The sequence below is a fragment of the Cyanistes caeruleus genome, chromosome 16 (assembly GCF_971803275.1).
Source record: "Cyanistes caeruleus chromosome 16, bCyaCae1.hap1.1, whole genome shotgun sequence".
Taxonomy (NCBI): domain Eukaryota; kingdom Metazoa; phylum Chordata; class Aves; order Passeriformes; family Paridae; genus Cyanistes; species Cyanistes caeruleus.
Genome location: NC_141716.1, coordinates 4,284,354 through 4,301,731, shown reverse-complemented (window position 1 = coordinate 4,301,731; position 17,378 = coordinate 4,284,354). Strand labels below are relative to the sequence as shown.

General features: G+C 44.4%; 2 protein-coding genes across 4 annotated transcripts in view; both read right to left on the bottom strand.

Annotated features, from left to right (window-relative positions):
- CDH4 (cadherin 4) overlaps positions 1–3,340 on the bottom strand; it is a 410,156-nt gene extending 406,816 nt beyond the window's left edge. For both annotated transcript variants that reach the window (XM_086852847.1, XM_086852848.1), the window contains exons 1-2: positions 3,161–3,340; positions 1,037–1,148 (exon numbers count right to left, since the gene is read on the bottom strand). In XM_086852847.1, the coding sequence (XP_086708973.1) occupies positions 1,037–1,148; positions 3,161–3,226 (178 nt within the window). In that variant the 5' untranslated portion in view covers positions 3,227–3,340. The remainder of the gene's footprint in view (positions 1–1,036; positions 1,149–3,160) is intronic.
- Positions 3,341–10,514: 7,174 nt separating this feature from the next.
- LOC147650135 (uncharacterized) lies at positions 10,515–16,742 on the bottom strand. Of its 2 annotated transcripts, none has more exons than XM_086852845.1 (2): positions 12,049–13,700; positions 10,515–11,939 (listed from the first exon to the last, which is right to left on the bottom strand). In XM_086852845.1, the coding sequence occupies exons 1-2, from the start codon at positions 12,560–12,562 to the stop codon at positions 11,095–11,097; spliced, it is 1,359 nt and encodes a 452-aa protein (XP_086708971.1). In that variant the 5' UTR covers positions 12,563–13,700; the 3' UTR covers positions 10,515–11,094. The 2 variants fall into 2 exon arrangements, with proteins under 2 accessions (XP_086708971.1, XP_086708972.1); XM_086852846.1 differs by having other exon boundaries at positions 10,673–11,999; positions 12,175–16,742.
- Between the last annotated feature and the right edge of the window lie 636 nt (positions 16,743–17,378).

The window sequence follows — 17,378 nt, the reverse complement described above, 5'->3', positions numbered from 1 at the left end:
CAAACTAAAAATAAACTCCCCAAGGTCTACTAATTAATGCCAGGCCAGTTAAGAGAATTCCTGAACAGCAACACTAAGACAGCTGGGCACAGAAACAAAAGTGGTTGCCAGCTCATGCAGAGCAAAAATGTCCAGTCCTGGATTCTGCTGAAGCCACAGAGAACACTGACAAGTCTCCCTCTCTTCTGAGAAAAATCAAAGTAACGGAGCAGGTGTTGGCTCTGGAGGAAGACAGAAATCCCAGCTTTCTGGCAGACATGCATGTGAGGAAAATGTACTCAGCAAAACACTGCAAAGGGTTTATAAAGCCTTGAGTAGAGCACCAAGTCCTGATGTGCTCCCCAACTTCCTGGGGTGATGGGGGGCAGGGGGGGATTCTGATCTTCTGAAATTCTTATGGAATAAAGTATTTTTCTGTGTCATGCAAATATGAAGTTTAATTATTTTAAACTTAAAAGGAGACAGATCAATACACAGGATAATCTGTTATGTGGATTACGAAGACATCTTAAGAGTTTACAATCACAAAAGTGGTTATAATCCCACAATTACTATAAAGCTAATTGGTAGTTTCTTTTTGCCTGTGTTTTCATGTTGTCAGTGGGGCAGTAATGAAAATGAATGCCACATTTGTGAACAGAATGTCTGTAGGCTTGTTTATCACATTTCCAACAACAACGTCTGCTTTATCATCCATTTCAAAGCAGAGATAATTTAGGGATCTTAGAATTTCATACATAAAAATACTTTCTAAAATATCAGATGCAGAGTTCCTTCAGACAGAGTGGGAGACTCAAGAGTGAAGAGATGACCTCGCAGAGTGTGACAAACAGTCCACCTGAAGCAGACAGCATGCGGACTTGGAATGATTCATCTGTATTCAAAACTGTGCTCAGGTAAACCACTTAGTGTTCCATCCTCCTACAAACATAATTGTGCAGACAATTTCACCATCAAAACCAGCATCTTTAAGCCTCCTTTCACCTCCTGAAAATACAGTTATTGCAGAAGCTATTAAGCTTTTTATTCCACTTACCTTTGAGTAACTTCTGCCCCTCCATGATGTTCTGGGAGATGAATGCTGTGTAGTCTTGTTCTGAGAAGCCAGGCTTGCATGTGGGTCTAACTGTAAGATCCCCATTGTGTGCCTGCAAAAACAAAACAAGGAAAATGTACTCCGTGACTTTTGTCATTTGGGAAAATGTTTTGCACCCAGTGATGAAGTGTTTAGGCATGAGCAAACCTGAACAGTAAAGCAGTGTGCAAGTAGAAGTTGCTTGTGTTAGAGTGCCTATCTGTTGGAGTGGATCCATACTGTAGCTGCAAAAAAATAAAATGGGCCAGCAATAGTTGCCTGACTACAAGAGAGCATTGTTTGTAGGAAGGCTGGAATACTGGGCACTGTCAGAAGAGGGGAGGAAACAAAGAGCAGCAATTCATCAAGGCGCTGTGCTCGCACTGGAGACACGTAAAGGCCTGATGTTGCAACATCCAAACCACCGAGGTTTGCTACTGAGAAACCGGGCAGACCCCAGCATGGAAAGGGGAGAAACACCGGAGCCTGTGACCAGGTGAGGACAGCCTTCCTTCCCCCTGGAGCATCATCCCAGGCTCTGTCTGCTGCTGCCTCTGGGACCCTCCAGGCTCTGCTCTTGCCCGGGCAGTGGGAAGGGATGGAGGGGATCCCATTAAAAACGTAATAACACACAGAATCGTGCCGGCACCCAGAGGTTAGCAGCCAACGAAACACTCAGCCGCAACTTTGGACCCAGCAGAAGATCCAGCCCCCGCCACCGGGACAGGGCAGCCCAGTCACAGCAGCCCGGGCTCCCTGGGATTCCCCGGCAGGAAAGGTCCCAGACCCCAGCTCCAGGGGAACTCGCTGACAGCACACAAGCCCGTGATTTATGCGTAGCGAGTGCCAGGTGATTTACGCACTAACAAGTGCTGGTGGCAGGGGATTTCTAACGCGCCCGGGCTGTCGGCAGAGCCAGCCAGAGCATCGCTTAGCGATGCTGGCGGCACCTCCGCCGCCTCCAGAGCCGGCAGCGCCGGCTGAAGCCGGGGGAACGGGAGCTGCGCTTCCCCGGCAAAGTGCAACTCCGGGCGGGCACCTGCCCCCGGGGGACACCGCAGCCCCCCGACACTCCGCACACCGACAGCGCCGCACTAGAGAGCACAAGGGGAGAGGAGAGAAGGGTCCTTTCGGACGAGCTTAGTAAGCAGAACACAAGCCAATGTACTCGGCTTAAAATCACGCTCGGGAGACGGATGCCAGCTACTGCATGGGAAGCGCAAGGAAGCGGCGGCTCCGTTGGACTCTGACCGCGGCTGGCAAGATGTTGCCATTAGGAAACATGGCAAAGGGTCTCAGCGAGGATAGCGGGCTTCCAATCCGAAATCGCCCCGTTATTAGAGCGGTGCTCGCTAAACGACAGCGCATCGGGCTATTCCTGAGCACCCACCAGCCTCCACGAGGCTCGGGACATCCTCACGGATTCAACTTGGCACCGGGGAATTGAGGCAGAAAAATAAGCGGCTCTTGTTCCCGCAGCCAGCCCAGCCCGAAAGCCAGCAGCCGCCCGGCTCGCTCTGTAACACTGCAGCCACGCGTTCAGGCGCTTGCTGATGTTCTACAGAAACCCGTCAATTCTGGGCGGCGTGGGAATAAACCCTAAAAACCCCAAACTTTTCAGAGCATCACTTCCCGCAGCACGATCCGGGCCCGCTCGGTGGGTTTACGAGCTTGTAAAAATAAAAGTTAGGGGCTGCAGCGCGGCTCGGGCTCGGCGGGGAGCGCGGCGCGGCCGCGGGGGCTCCGCGGGGCTCGGAGCGGCTCCGAGCCGGGACGCGCCGCCGCCCCCGAAGTTTCTCCGGCGAGGCGCAGCAAGGAGGGCAACTTGTGCCGGTACCGCGGCGGCTCAAATAAACCCCGACAATTAAAAACTGCACAGCGGAGATTCGATTTTTTTTTTTAAAAAAAAAAAAAAAGGAAGGGGGGTTGGGGGAATGGCGAGGGGGGAGGAGAAACGGCGGAGCGGCGGGGGCAGCGGAGCTCCGCGCACCCACCGGCATCCTCACAGCCCGAGCCCCAAGTTGCCGCGGAGGAGCCGCGGCGGGGATGGCTCCTCGCCCGCTTTCCCCGGGGCGCCCCACTTACCGCCGCCGAGCCCCAGACGGGCAGCAGGAGCAGCAGCAGCAGCCGCCGCCTCGGGCCGGCCCTCATGTCGGCGGCGGGCGGCGCGGAGCGCAGCGCAGCGGAGCCGGCCGGGTCCCGCAGCCGCTGAGGGCTGCAGGTGAAGCGCCCGCCGCGCGCCGCCCCGCGCGCCCCGCCCCGCCCCGCCCCGCGCGCGGGCACGCGCCGCTTAAAGCGCCAGGCACCGCCCCGCGCGGGGGGAGCGCGGCCCGCGGGGAGGAAAGGGATGGACGGGGAAAGGGAAAAGGATCGGGGGAACGAACGGGGAAACGGTACGGGAGAAGATCAGGGAAACGATCAGGGAAAGGGGTTCGGCGGCGCTGCCGCTTCCTCTCTCAGCGCCCTGCCGAGCTCCGCGACCCGCGGGAGCCTCGTCTGTCCGGAGAAGAAACTTACATGTCCGAATTGTCCCAGCGAAACGCTGCTGTGTTCGTGGGAACGAGCCCCAAACCAGGCACCCGGCGCGGGCAGAGGTGCCGGAGGGAGATGGGGAGACAGCGGGGCTCACGTCTGTAAGGCTGCTCAGAGCACGGCGCTGATGATGCCGAGGCTGTGGTTTGATCCCGGCCATCCACTTCAGGGCTGGATTTGAAGATCTTCTTTGCACCTTCCAGCTCAGATTCGGCGATTGCCTGGTCATCAAGTCCAGCCATCAACCCAACACTGCCGCTGTCACCCCCAAACCATCACCCAGCAGCAGATCCAGACACCTCTGAAACACCTCCAGAGATGGTGCTTCCACCACCTCCCTGGACAACCTATTCCAATGCCCGACCACCATAACAGCGAACATTTTTTCGAATATATAGTCCCAATCTCCTCTGTCTCACCCTAAGGTCACTTCCTCTAACCCCCTTTCCATGTGCCTACAAGGGAACAAGCAGCATATCTAGGGGAAAAATAAACACAGCCCTAGAAAGATCAGTGCTCAGAGGGCAAAAATCAAAGATGCCCAGGAAAAAGCAAGTGATTTCCTCATTTTCCATGAGAAAATATAAGTGTGTTCACAGGGAAGATCTGTGTCCAGGGGTTCCTGAGTGTATCGTGGGGAGAGCAGAGCCCAGGCTGTGAGGGAAAGGTGGCATGAGGGGGTAGTAGCAAATCTACAAAAAACCTGATATATCCAGAAATGAAAATACTCAGGATAGGATAGAGAAATGGGTAGTGCCAGGACTGCCTCCTCAACCGTATCTGTGAACCAGCCTGAGCCTGGCCCTGCTTTTTTTAGAGGAAAATAGACTTGTCAGGCCTAATCCACATCCACATCAGTAGCGGAGGAAGCTAACTCCACTAAACTAGCAAATTTCTGGTGTAAAAATAAAGACAGATCAACACAGGGTCAGAAAGTGAAACTTCAGTCACAGAAAACTGAAAGCAGCGGCTTCAAGCACAGTGTGGCTCCTGCTCTTTTCCTACAGCAGGACCCTGGCATCCAAATCCCATCCTTTTCTTCTCCAGCACAACACCACAAATAGGAATTCTCAGGCATGAGTGTTTTGTGCTTATAAATCTGGCAGCAATTTGCATAAATAGATGCATATTATCTGATGTACGTGCAAAATCAGACATTGCAGCTGAAAAATCCGGCCATTAAACCATTCTGTTGGATTTGCACGTTTCCCAAGGAATGAGACACATAAATCCACTGGCTGCATCTTTGGCTATTGAGTAGATTTAATAGCATTGTGTTAACACCTAGAGACGTGAGCGAAGAACTGAGGCCTCATTGTATTGAGCTCTGTGGACAAGAATAATGAAAAGATTGTTCCAACCCCACAAATTTACAGTCTTAGTGGATTATGGGGTTTATTTTGTTTTTAAACAAGTATTTCTGAGTTTGTTATATAACATGAAATAAATGCCATCATTGTATTGAATTTAACGTAGACCCTTTTTTATGAGCCACTTCCACAGAAGCAGAAATAATTGAGGGACACTATCACAGCAAACATGAATCCTTATACATATATAAAAATCTAAATATTGTTCCTTTTATCTTTATCCTCAGTTTCAACATTTGGAACAGATTGTTCCAGGTTTAAGGGCAGTTGCTATTTAAATAAAACTACAAGTGCTCTGGAGACTACTGAAGATATTTTGGATTTGGGCAACTACGGTTTGGACGTTCTTTTTCGAATACCTATGGGCAGTTATTTTGACTCTTGCTGGACTACAGCTGTTGCTGTGCAAGTGCTTGCTCTGCTTGATAACTTTGTTAATATGACAAGTTCTACAAGTATTATCAAAATAAGTCTGACACCACAACAGATTGTGAAGAAAAGGCAGAGCAGTAGTGAAAAAAAAAAAAAAATAGAATTCTTCAACATGTTTACAGTTGATTTCTAATCTGATGGCAAATTGATTTTTTTCCCAAACTAGTTTGCCATCCTGCTTTTGTAAGCTGTGGTAACAAACTGTGCTCAAGGAATGAGGCTGCAAATGGAGTTGAGTTCTCAGTTGTATTTTCAGTAACAGTGGCCGGTGTGAAACAGCAGGTGCCTCCCAAACTGAGGTGTTTCCAGAAGGAGCTGAGGGGAATCCAGATCCATGTTCAGACACTGGAAATCTCTGGTTCATGTGTGTGGTTGCTTTTGCTCTACCATTTTCCTTCAACTTTCGACACTCCAATTAATTTTGGAAGGAATTACAATTTTTCTAACTGATTAACTACTATTTGAGCTACCTCCTTGTTTAGCAGCACTTCACATGAAGTGCTTATAAAATGTCTTCCTTTAGATCTGTAAGGAAAATTAAAAATATGCCATTCACATTTTTGTATCTACTGAATTTTTCCCAAACTTTCAGTTTGCAGGCCCGAGCTGGGCCTGAACATATGTTATTTGGGAGGGTTTTCTTCACTTGGAGTCTGCTGGGAGACTGGTTATGAATTGGTGTTCTGGCACAAAAAGGAAATAGGAAGCTCCACCATCTAACTGCTACAAGATGTGGGGCTGGCGGGATGAAGATATTTAAGAGTGTACACATGCACAGTAAATCAACTTGCTAAACACCTCAAAAGCAAAACTGCTGATCCTAGGAGGCAACTTGCTGTACTGCACAACACTCAAGAGAGTAAAAGGCTCACAGATGAGACATCTACAGAGCTGACTGTGCCAGGATAACGAGGAGCATGGAGCACACCAGGGATTTTCCCCTCCTTGATGCACACATGTAATTCCTATTGACAGCAGTGGGAGTTGCACATCCACACCGAGGGGACAATGGAACCCTTAGTGGTGGAGATGAGTATCAGATGTGAGCTGTGTGACCATGGAGAGGGAGCCAGGGAGAGGGAGGTGTGATCACTGAGGGACTGTACAACATACAATAAAATTGTCAAGCAGCCATCAAGTACGTGAAAGCATGGGAATAACAAATTAAATGGACAGGAGGTGAGAAAACAGAGTCTCAAGAGGATTTTGCCTTCCTAGCTTAGGGCTGATATCTGAATTCCTTATCTGGGAAATATTCCCCCTGGCTTAACCCGTTTAATTCTCTGACAAGTAAATATTTCGGTGAACTCAAGTAAATAGCTGTGGCCCAGATGCCAAGGATAAAAAGTAGTTTTATCGAAAAGTGTGATAAACAAGAGGAAATTAAATTAATACAGTGTGCAGACCTTAAAGTGGGTTTCTTCTGTATGATCTGGTGATTCTTGCTTTTCAAGAAGGAGACAGCTGGGTGACCAGTGGTTTAGAGTCATTATTATTAATTTGGGTTTGTGTCAGAAGTAGTAACAAAGGACACAACAGGAAATAATGATGATTCTACTTTGATAGATAATGGAAAATTATGTGTTTGTGACAGCAGTTCAAAAATGAGGTGAACGAGAAATGCCTTCAGATTTAATATGCATTTAGGATCTTTCTAAGGATGCTTAGAGAAGAGGGGATGAGGTGAAACTGAACAGTGAAGTGAAAAGTAAATGAAAGCTATGGGAAAAGAAAGACTTCTACCAGATCTTGATGGAAACCAACAGAAGAAACAAAAGTTGCTCCTAAGTAGGAAGACCACAATCACTGAAGGAAAATAACTAATGGTAAAAGCCAGAGTTTGTACATTTATGTAATTTTTTTAAGTAACAGCAACTGGAACTATAAATGAATAGTTGGGCACAGCTCAACATTCTGGATTGCCTATGATCTGGCTTCAGTACAAAATCCAAAGACAAAATGATGAATCACAGAGGAGAAAGTGACTCGAAGAAAGAATTCACAAGAAAAGTCTGCACTGAGCAGGAATGGGATATGCTTCAGTCCAAGCTGATCCCATCCCTGCAAGTGCTCCCTTTGTGCTGGAATGGAGGGAGTGACACAGCTATTTCCCTGGTCAAACAGCTCTTTTGAAACCACATTTTCAGTCCTGCCAGACAGGCTGCAATGCCAAGGAATTTGAACCTTCTCTCTTGTACGCTACCTACTCATCCGCACATTGTGGATCCAAGGGATTCTTCTTGCGAGCCGGTCATGCGAATGGCACTGAGGAAAACACAGCTTCAGAGGCCCTGAACAAACCCTTCCTGCTCACTTAATTACACTGGCCAAGGGAGGCCAGCTTTGGTGCAGTCTGACCTCCAGTTATGAGGCACACTGTGGCCTCCTCACTGAGCTGTGCAGGCATCAGTGGCAGCACGCCAGCAATGGCTCTATTAAAATCAATTTGAAACTCCCCATTCTATGCCTCTTTCACCTTAGGTGAGATAACACACCTTATACTAATGCAACTCTTCGTGAAATATTGTAAAACAAAACTGACCTGTGCAAAACAGTGAACAGTTCTATTCTCTTTTTGGACATTTTTTGTATTCTTGCAAAAACAAAGAGAAAAGGAAAAAGCAGATCAAGAGGCTTAGTAGATCTCTATCTTTGCAGTGGACTGCTGTTTAAAAGAGTATTTAAAGAAGGAAAAAATAAAAAAAAAAAAAAAGCAGAAAAGCAGAATTATGTTTGTTCTCAGAGTCACCAAGGAGAATAAACTGCAAGAGCTCCCTGACACAGCAGGCAGGCAGCTCCCAGGCTGCTCCGTGAGGCAATGCTTGATATTCATGGAAACAATGAAATCTCACCAGATTTACAGCGAAAAAGAGATGAATAGCCAGTCTGTGATTTTACAAGCAGGAGGAAGGCCACAGATTCCCAGTTTCCCCAAAGCCTTCACAAATTTACTGATTTTAAGACTCCTCAGATGAGCACGTGCTTAAGCAAGATTGTGGCATCACCTCAGAAGAGTTACCTGAAGGGTCATCACCTGCTTTACCTGGAACAACAATGGGAGAACATTATCAAACATGAACAAAAACCCAGGGATTTCCTCCCCACCCTCTCCATGCACCCTCAGCAGCTCAAGGGGAGATGATTTCCTAAAAAGTCCTGTGCCTGTGATTTCCTGTGCCACTGGAACGCTCACTCTCACACTGAGTGAGGTACCAGGGGAAGGGAGCAGGATCTGACCTGACAAACCTTATGGTTCTTTAATTTTTACTCATCATACACCAGAAAACTCCAAATTAATATCAATATAAATAATAATTTTACGAAGTGACTGCTGAAGGAAAATTAGAATCTTTCAGACTTGCAGCTTGTGCTGTTGTTACTGTTTACAGAAGGAAATCTCATCACCATTGCATTCTTCTAATCTACATGGCCCCATATACATTGAAATGTTCACAGTAATGTAACTTATTCCAGTCCAAATCTCAAAATAAGTTACCCTGCTACAGGCAGCAATATCAATAAATGACCATTCTTTTACCTAGAAAAAACATTAATTACAGATCAGCCTTTCTAATATTACAGTATACTCTTGTCTTCTTTATCAGAAAAAAAATTAAATGTTTTTCTTTAGTAAAGGATTGGTAAAACATAAATAGAAGTGATGTTCTGAGCTCTCTCAGCCTTTGTGGCACCCAGCTTGTTGGTATTCCTCACAAATATTTTTCCTCACAATATATCCAACAGTTTTTGCACTGCAGCAGATACTCTAAATTGTGTGTGTGTGCCTGGTAAATGCTGAGGCAGAGCTCCTCAGAGAAAGCCCCAGTTACCTGTTTAATATGAAGTAAATTTCTGGAGCTGTCAGCATTTTTGGTCAAAACCACCTGGAAGACAAAGCACTTTGCAAGAGACAGCTTTGACAACCTATGGATTTTAATAGTGGAACTGAAAGGATAAGACAACTTGGAGAGAGGGGAGAGAGAGGGAGAGATGTGCTCTTGTAAGGGATTACTTGGTGAAAGAATATCCCATACACAAAGTAATGCGGCATATTTCCAATTAGGAAAAGTAGTGAAAATTTTAGTGTTTGCCTCATTGCAATTCCTGTCAAGTTAAAGATGTATACAAAATTTATTTAACTATCTGAAGCAGTGATTTAGCCACAAATGAGGATAATAATATGATAATATTGCATACTAATATTAATATTACATGCCTCAGTGAAATAAAGCCTAGAAATAAAAGAAAGGGAACTATTTAGTAACACCACATGCATGAATAATATGTACTGACTGCAGACCAAGAATAATAAAAACCAAAGTCTTCCACACATGCATAAACAGAAAGGAAGAGAAAGTGCAGAGTCACAGGGGTTAAAGTTTTATTAACTACCATTGGTAGTCACCACCTGACCCCTACTCAGCTGATAAAGGCTGGTTTTGATGTTGGTGGAGTTCTGTACATGAAGTAACTGCTGCTTTTGCCAGTGTCTAGAAATGCCTGAACTCCAAAGATTAATTTTTCAAGTTCATGCATTCATCTAACGAGATTATCTGCATTTATCCTATTAACTCTGCCCAGCAGATCCTGTGGTCTCACATCCCCTAATCCATTCCCAGCTGCACACAGGCTTTCAAGTCAGACTGGAACCGTGTCCAGGACACACAAACAGGTGCTAAAAATATTGGTACATCCAAGACTAGGTAACCCCCAGCTGAAAAGTGTCTTTGATCTCTTTGAAAGAGAAAACTATGGGTGATATTCCTGCACCATCTTTCAGTGTGAGCTACTGGCAGGCTTGTGTTTTAATAAAGCTCATTTTAAGTGATTCTGATTGTGCTAATCCATCAGTAGGCAATGGCAGAATCATGGATTGGGTTTGTTTGTAGCCCAGAAGCAGCACAGGATTTAGATGAGACATTTTTAAGATTTTAACAACAAATACAAATTGTCTGGTGCAAGCTACGGTAACCCGGACTTCACCTATGCAGATATTTTACCAGAACAGTCATTTGCAAGCTGATCCTTAAGTACTTTATGAGAGATAAATCTAATAGCCTTTCTGGGAAAACCTCAGCAGGATGCAGACACTGTAATAATCCATATGCAAGCTACCACATTGTATTGTGTGCTGTCAGACAACAAATCGCCGCCGCGTTTCAAAGCCACACACAAGGACGACACTATAACGATCCATAAGCACACGGGCGCGGCCATTTTAAACCGGAAATGTATCGCGCGGCCATGTTTTTGCCGGAAATACAAGCCGCCACCATATTTAACCAGAAATACTTAGCGGCCGCCATATTTAATCGGAAAATCAAAGATACAGTTCCAGGCTCGAGTTCCAGGTTACGGTTCCAGGTCACGGTTCTAGGTCACGGTTCTAGGTCACGGTTCTAGGTCACGGTTCTAGATCAGGGTTCTAGGTTACGGTTCTAGGTCACGGTTCTAGATCAGGGTTCTAGGTTACGGTTCTAGGTCATGGTTCTAGGTTACGGTTCTAGGTCAGGGTTCTAGGTTAAGGTTCTAGATCAAGGTTCTAGATCAGGGTTCTAGGTCAGGGTTCTAGGTTACGGTTCTAGATCAGGGTTCTAGGTTACGGTTCTAGGTCACGGTTCTAGATCAGGGTTCTAGGTCACGGTTCTAGGTCACGGTTCTAGATCAGGGTTCTAGGTTACGGTTCTAGGTCAGGGTTCTAGATATCGGTTTCACTTTCGGTTTCGGTTTCACTTTCACTTTCACTTTCGGTTTCACTTTCACTTTCGGTTTCGGTTTCAGTTTCACTTTCACTTTCGGTTTCACTTTCACTTTCGGTTTCGGTTTCACTTTCGGTTTCACTTTCACTTTCGGTTTCGGTTTCACTTTCGGTTTCGGTTTCACTTTCACTTTCACTTTCGGTTTCACTTTCACTTTCGGTTTCGGTTTCACTTTCACTTTCGGTTTCGGTTTCACTTTCACTTTCGGTTTCACTTTCACTTTCGGTTTCGGTTTCACTTTCGGTTTCACTTTCACTTTCGGTTTCGGTTTCACTTTCACTTTCGGTTTCACTTTCACTTTCACTTTCGGTTTCACTTTCACTTTCACTTTCGGTTTCGGTTTCACTTTCACTTTCGGTTTCACTTTCACTTTCGGTTTCGGTTTCACTTTCACTTTCGGTTTCACTTTCACTTTCGGTTTCGGTTTCACTTTCACTTTCGGTTTCACTTTCGGTTTCACTTTCACTTTCACTTTCGGTTTCACTTTCGGTTTCACTTTCACTTTCGGTTTCGGTTTCACTTTCACTTTCGGTTTCACTTTCGGTTTCACTTTCACTTTCGGTTTCGGTTTCACTTTCACTTTCACTTTCACTTTCGGTTTCACTTTCACTTTCGGTTTCACTTTCACTTTCGGTTTCGGTTTCACTTTCGGTTTCGGTTTCACTTTCACTTTCACTTTCGGTTTCACTTTCACTTTCGGTTTCACTTTCACTTTCGGTTTCGGTTTCACTTTCACTTTCGGTTTCGGTTTCACTTTCACTTTCGGTTTCACTTTCGGTTTCACTTTCACTTTCGGTTTCACTTTCACTTTCACTTTCGGTTTCACTTTCACTTTCGGTTTCACTTTCACTTTCGGTTTCACTTTCGGTTTCGGTTTCACTTTCACTTTCGGTTTCACTTTCGGTTTCGGTTTCACTTTCACTTTCGGTTTCGGTTTCACTTTCACTTTCGGTTTCACTTTCACTTTCTGTTTCGGTTTCACTTTCACTTTCGGTTTCACTTTCACTTTCGGTTTCGGTTTCACTTTCACTTTCGGTTTCACTTTCACTTTCACTTTCGGTTTCGGTTTCACTTTCACTTTCGGTTTCACTTTCACTTTCACTTTCGGTTTCACTTTCACTTTCGGTTTCGGTTTCACTTTCACTTTCGGTTTCGGTTTCACTTTCACTTTCGGTTTCACTTTCACTTTCGGTTTCGGTTTCACTTTCACTTTCGGTTTCAGTTTCACTTTCGGTTTCACTTTCACTTTCACTTTCGGTTTCACTTTCACTTTCGGTTTCACTTTCACTTTCGGTTTCGGTTTCACTTTCACTTTCGGTTTCGGTTTCACTTTCACTTTCGGTTTCACTTTCAGTTTCGGTTTCACTTTCACTTTCGGTTTCAACACCCCCCATCCCCTAGCACCCACCCAGCCCCAAGCACCCACCCCCTATACACACCCCCCCTCCCCTAGCCCCCACCCCTCAAGCACCCCCAGCCCAAAACACCTCACCCTCTGTCACAACCCTGCCCCAAACACAGCCCCCCACCCCAGCACCCCCACTCCCAAGGCAGCATCGACAAGAGAAGCCGCCCCCCCGGACACAACACGCACCAAAACACAACCCCTCAACCCGGGCACAGCGCCCGAGCTGCTGAGCACCCCGCACAGCCCCCAGCACAGCCCCCGAGCTGTCCACCACACCACTCCACCCCCCGGCGCCACTCCGCCCCTCGGGACCGCCCCAAAACTGTCCATCACGCCGCTCCGCCCCCCGGCACCGCACTTTATATATATATATGTAAAAGTTTGACTCTCATCATGTTTACTAAACAGAAGCTTATGTTAGATCTGGAAGAAAATAATTGAGTTGTCTGACAGCAACAAGAGATGTTAGAGACACAAGTGAATTCCTCAGGAGAGAAAGAAATATCAAGGTAAATCAGCTTTATACCAGAAAATCTGATAGAAAAGAGTATAACAGCTGTAAAATAAGTAAACTCTTAACAAAAGAGTGAACCATTTTCAGTTTTAAGGGAAGTGGCCAAAGTACTCAAAGCAACTTGGTATGAGTTATTTATACTACAGAATAATTTCTGAGCTCCAAACAATGGTAGCTGTCCAAAATGTCCTCTAGAGAGAGCAGCAGAAATGCAAAATTCAAGTGCCATGAACAGGGTCAGGTGCAAGTCCAGAAACAATGTGGTTCTTCTGATATTTACATTTTGTAGGCATGCATTTACATATTTAGAAATAAATTTATAGTGGCCTACAATTTCTCTGGGAAGTTCTTGAGTTTAGATGTAGCTTCACCACTGGAAATCCTGGCCTCTCTGCAATCATCATCAGATTTTCCAAGATTTAATCAGTGTATCTCAACTTTAATACCTTTCTTGTCATGAAAGAATTTTACAATTTGTTAGAATATTTTCCAAGTATTGAAATCCACTTTTCCAAGGCCAGCTCTGTGTGGTGGCATCTGTGTGGCTGCCTTGTCTCTCTGCCTTTCCCATTGTTCTTCCTTCTTTCACAGACCTTTTCCTCAGAAAAAATCCAACTGTAAGCAAACTTTGTGAACTGCTGGTATCTTACTGTTTTTCTCCAAGAAAATACCACAAATTCAGTAGCAGTGATCTCAGTTCTTCACCTGAATTTCAAATTGTCAGCTGACTTTCTGATACCTTTTTCCTTTATATTTCTGTTGCCTGTAAATTTGGCCTCGGATCTTGCTATGTACAATTAACTCTGGTTTCTGACAAATCATCTTTCTGAACATGTGAGATTCAAAGAGAGAAAATGTTCAATTTTCATCTCCTTTTGTCCTGTTTAGCCTGGTCAGGTGCTGTTCCCACAATTCCAGGAGCAAACATGGAAGTCTTCCAAAATTAGGATCCCACCTTCCAGCTGCCTCTTACTGGGAAATTAATCAGATTTTTTTTCCCACTTGTTCCTGGCTGGACCAAGAAAGAGGCTCAAGTTTGAATTCTTCATTTTGGATACAAGAGTTACACACACTGTGAGCCCTGTCACAGACTGTTTTATCCCCAGAAATTATTTGGAAAAAACAAATACAACTACTTGCATTTAAAGAAAACATCAAGGGAAAAATCTGGAAATGTGTCTTTGTATTACTTAGAGACTAATATTTCTCAGTCAGATTCACTAAAAACTTGTTTAAATATTAGACATAATTCCTACAGTGGTAGAAGTGGATAAGGAACTTCAAAATCCCAGTTTAAACCTGCAAGAAGCTTTCTGTTAAGGAAAAATAGGGATAATATATTTGGAATATAAATGAATCATTGGGTGGTTTTCCCCCCCATAGAATGTGTACATCTTGTACATTATTCTGCAAATTACAGACCAAATATTGATTATTGAAATAAAATACAAAATGCCATTTATGCCAAGTATCATAAACAACCTGATATCCTCTTATCTCTCAGAGTATGTGAAGAATGGAGACAATAGCATTTCCTCACAGAAACTATAAAGAACTTAAAGAGTAGGATCAATATTGTAAGAGGAACTTCTACGTGTACATATCCAGCTGAATTCCCAGCAATATAAAAGGGAAATATTTGTGCTGAACTCCCTGCCTAGGGCTTTAAATTGCTGTATACTATCATGCATTATGGCCTGTATTAATTACCTAATTGAGACATTTATATGGTCATCAGGCAAGTGGGGACCTGGAGAGAAATCCCTAATTAAGACTTTGGAGTTTGATAAGAGGCTGCTACTGCGCGGTGATAAAACACTATTTTTGTCTTATCTTATGAATGTGTCAGGGCAGATTATGTTAAATGCTACCTACATGCATAATCAGATGACATATCTCTGGCAAGGCCTGCAGATAACAGTCTGCAAATGCACATTTATTATTTTACAGTTCAGGCTGTTAAAAGGAGAACAAAACTTGTAGACCCAGAAGTGCAGCCAGTCCACCTTGGCCGTGCCCGGCGTGTCACACCATGGGTGTTTCCCTTGGGATTTTGAGTTTTTGGGGTGTGAGAGGCAGAGCAGCTGGAAGCCAGCAGCTGGAAGCATTCCTGCTGGCTGTGTATTGCTGAGCTCTCCAGGCACTCCCCTCCTGCTCCCTGACACGCTGTGTATCCGAAGGTGGATCCCAGACATCGGAAATTCAATTACGCCCGAGGAATCCCTGTCCGAGTGTTCACTGCCTTCCCAAAGAGAGGGGAACAAACAGGGATCCAGGCAGGCAACACTCCACATCTCATCTCATTCAGAGTGCACTCCCTGTTTCTTGGCATTATGAGTTTGTTGTGAATGCTGAATTTGTAATGCAAAAACACCAGCAGTGAAGATTTTTTTTTTCTTTTTTCTTGACAAGTTTTCTGGGAAAATCCAGAGCTGCTCTATTTTTTGCACACAGCCACCCCATCCTTCTTCTTGTCTGCAGGGTGGACTCAAACAACAGCATCCACTTTAGGATCTCTTTCCTTGCTAGGTGCTTTGAGGAGGATGGCCAGCTCCACCACCAAAGCAAAACAGAAAATTCAGAGAACAAATCATACATGGTAGTTTTTTTTAAATATTTTTCCTCTTGCCATCATCCAACACTGCTGACATCAGTGGTAAATCTCCTGCCATAACTTTCACTGTTGGAGCCTTGCTCCAACAATGGAAGGAAATGTTTACAAGGTTTGTATAAATGCATATATTCATATAAATAAATACATAATGTGTATATGCATTATACATCTATACATTTATACGTGCACACACACTAAATTTAACGCTGCAATTATAATTTGGGATTATTCAAAGCCTGCATTTTAAAACTTCCACAACCTTCTACCTGGATAATATCTTTTTTAATTTTCTGCTATTTACAGGCGTGCATAATTCAAACTGACAAGTGCTAGAGCTGTGGAAAAGAGGCAAGAAACAAGGACCAAAGGTCCTTGCTAAGTAGCAGGATGAAAGATGGCTTAGTGTAATTTTGCAGAAGGATTCAGTTTTGCAGATTTCCAAACAAGAAACGTGGATATTAATGGGGGTTTGCAAAGAGCAAACTCAATAACAGTCCCAGTCAATTAAAAGTACATAAAGTATTAATGTGTTATCCCCTGGTTTGTGTTTAAGGGGCTGTGGAGACTAATGTTTAAATCCCAGGAGAAAAAGCCCAATCCTGTGCTCAAACCCCGTATTTGGAGCTGTCATCCATTACCAAACATCACTTCATTAATATTCAAAAGATTTCTCCATGTTTCCCAAAACATGGATTAGGTTCAGGGATTTAGGAGAGCTGAGTTTAACCAGCCCCTGTATCCCAGAAGCTCAAAAACATCTCAGCTCTGTCGTCTCAGCTCCTTCTCCCTGTCAGGATAAATCCATCAGATTCCAAAGGACTGGATGCTGCTTGTGATGTGCTCCAGGTCCACAGCTCTGTCCCCTGGGAGCCTGGGAAAAATGGAAATTAATTATAAGCACAACCAAAGAATAAATGCTGCACACACCTGGTTGAGGTGTAAGCCAGGAGCTTTCCCAGAGTGCTGGCCCACGCATGGCAAAAACCTGGCCACAACAACTGTATCTAATTCCCAGTTTAGAAGGAAAAGAAGAAAAAACAACCACTTGTGAAAACTTTATAACCCCTCTGCTTCTTGTTTAACCTGACCACTCTATGTTTAAATAGGTGATGGCATGAACACAACCCAACAAAGACTCTGGGGGTTTGATTGATGGAGTGGCCCAAAGTAAAACACTCATTCTGAAAAGCTGAAGAGAAATGCAAACTTTTAATAACATTTTCAAATTATTTAATCATACAAGCAGGCCTGACCTGGTTCAATATGAAACTTCATTACAGCCTGGAATGTTAATATGGAGTTCCAAAAGCATCATAAATTACTGGTTTCCTCAATGATGCATGGGCCTGTCCTGCTGTGGCCAGCTGCAATTTTAATATTTTCTTAAGAAATGAAGAATTAGCAAATAATGGCATGATCCTGAAATTGGCTAAAAAAGATAAAGACATTACTCATTTCCATAGATAAATGATGCAGCCAGTGTTTTTTTTTTTTATTTTTTTTTGGGGGGGGGAGGGATGGAAATCCTAAATGCTTATTTTTGAATAGATCCATTAATAATCAATTCAACTGACCTACCTTTCTGCAACATGACAGGTCTGACAGTCAATGAAGGAATTACAACGTGTAACTGGCAATTTCACCATCAGAAACATTATTTTGTATACAACTAGT

Excerpts from the sequence above, each read along its gene's own strand:
- LOC147650135 (XM_086852845.1), bottom strand. The coding sequence starts at position 12,562 with ATGGGGGGTGTTGAAACCGAAAGTGAAAGTGAAACCGAAACTGAAAGT. Across the intron at positions 11,940-12,048 it reads AAGTGAAACCGAAAGTGAAA|TGAAACCGAAAGTGAAAGTG; the intron begins GTGAAACCGAAA and ends TGAAACCGAAAG.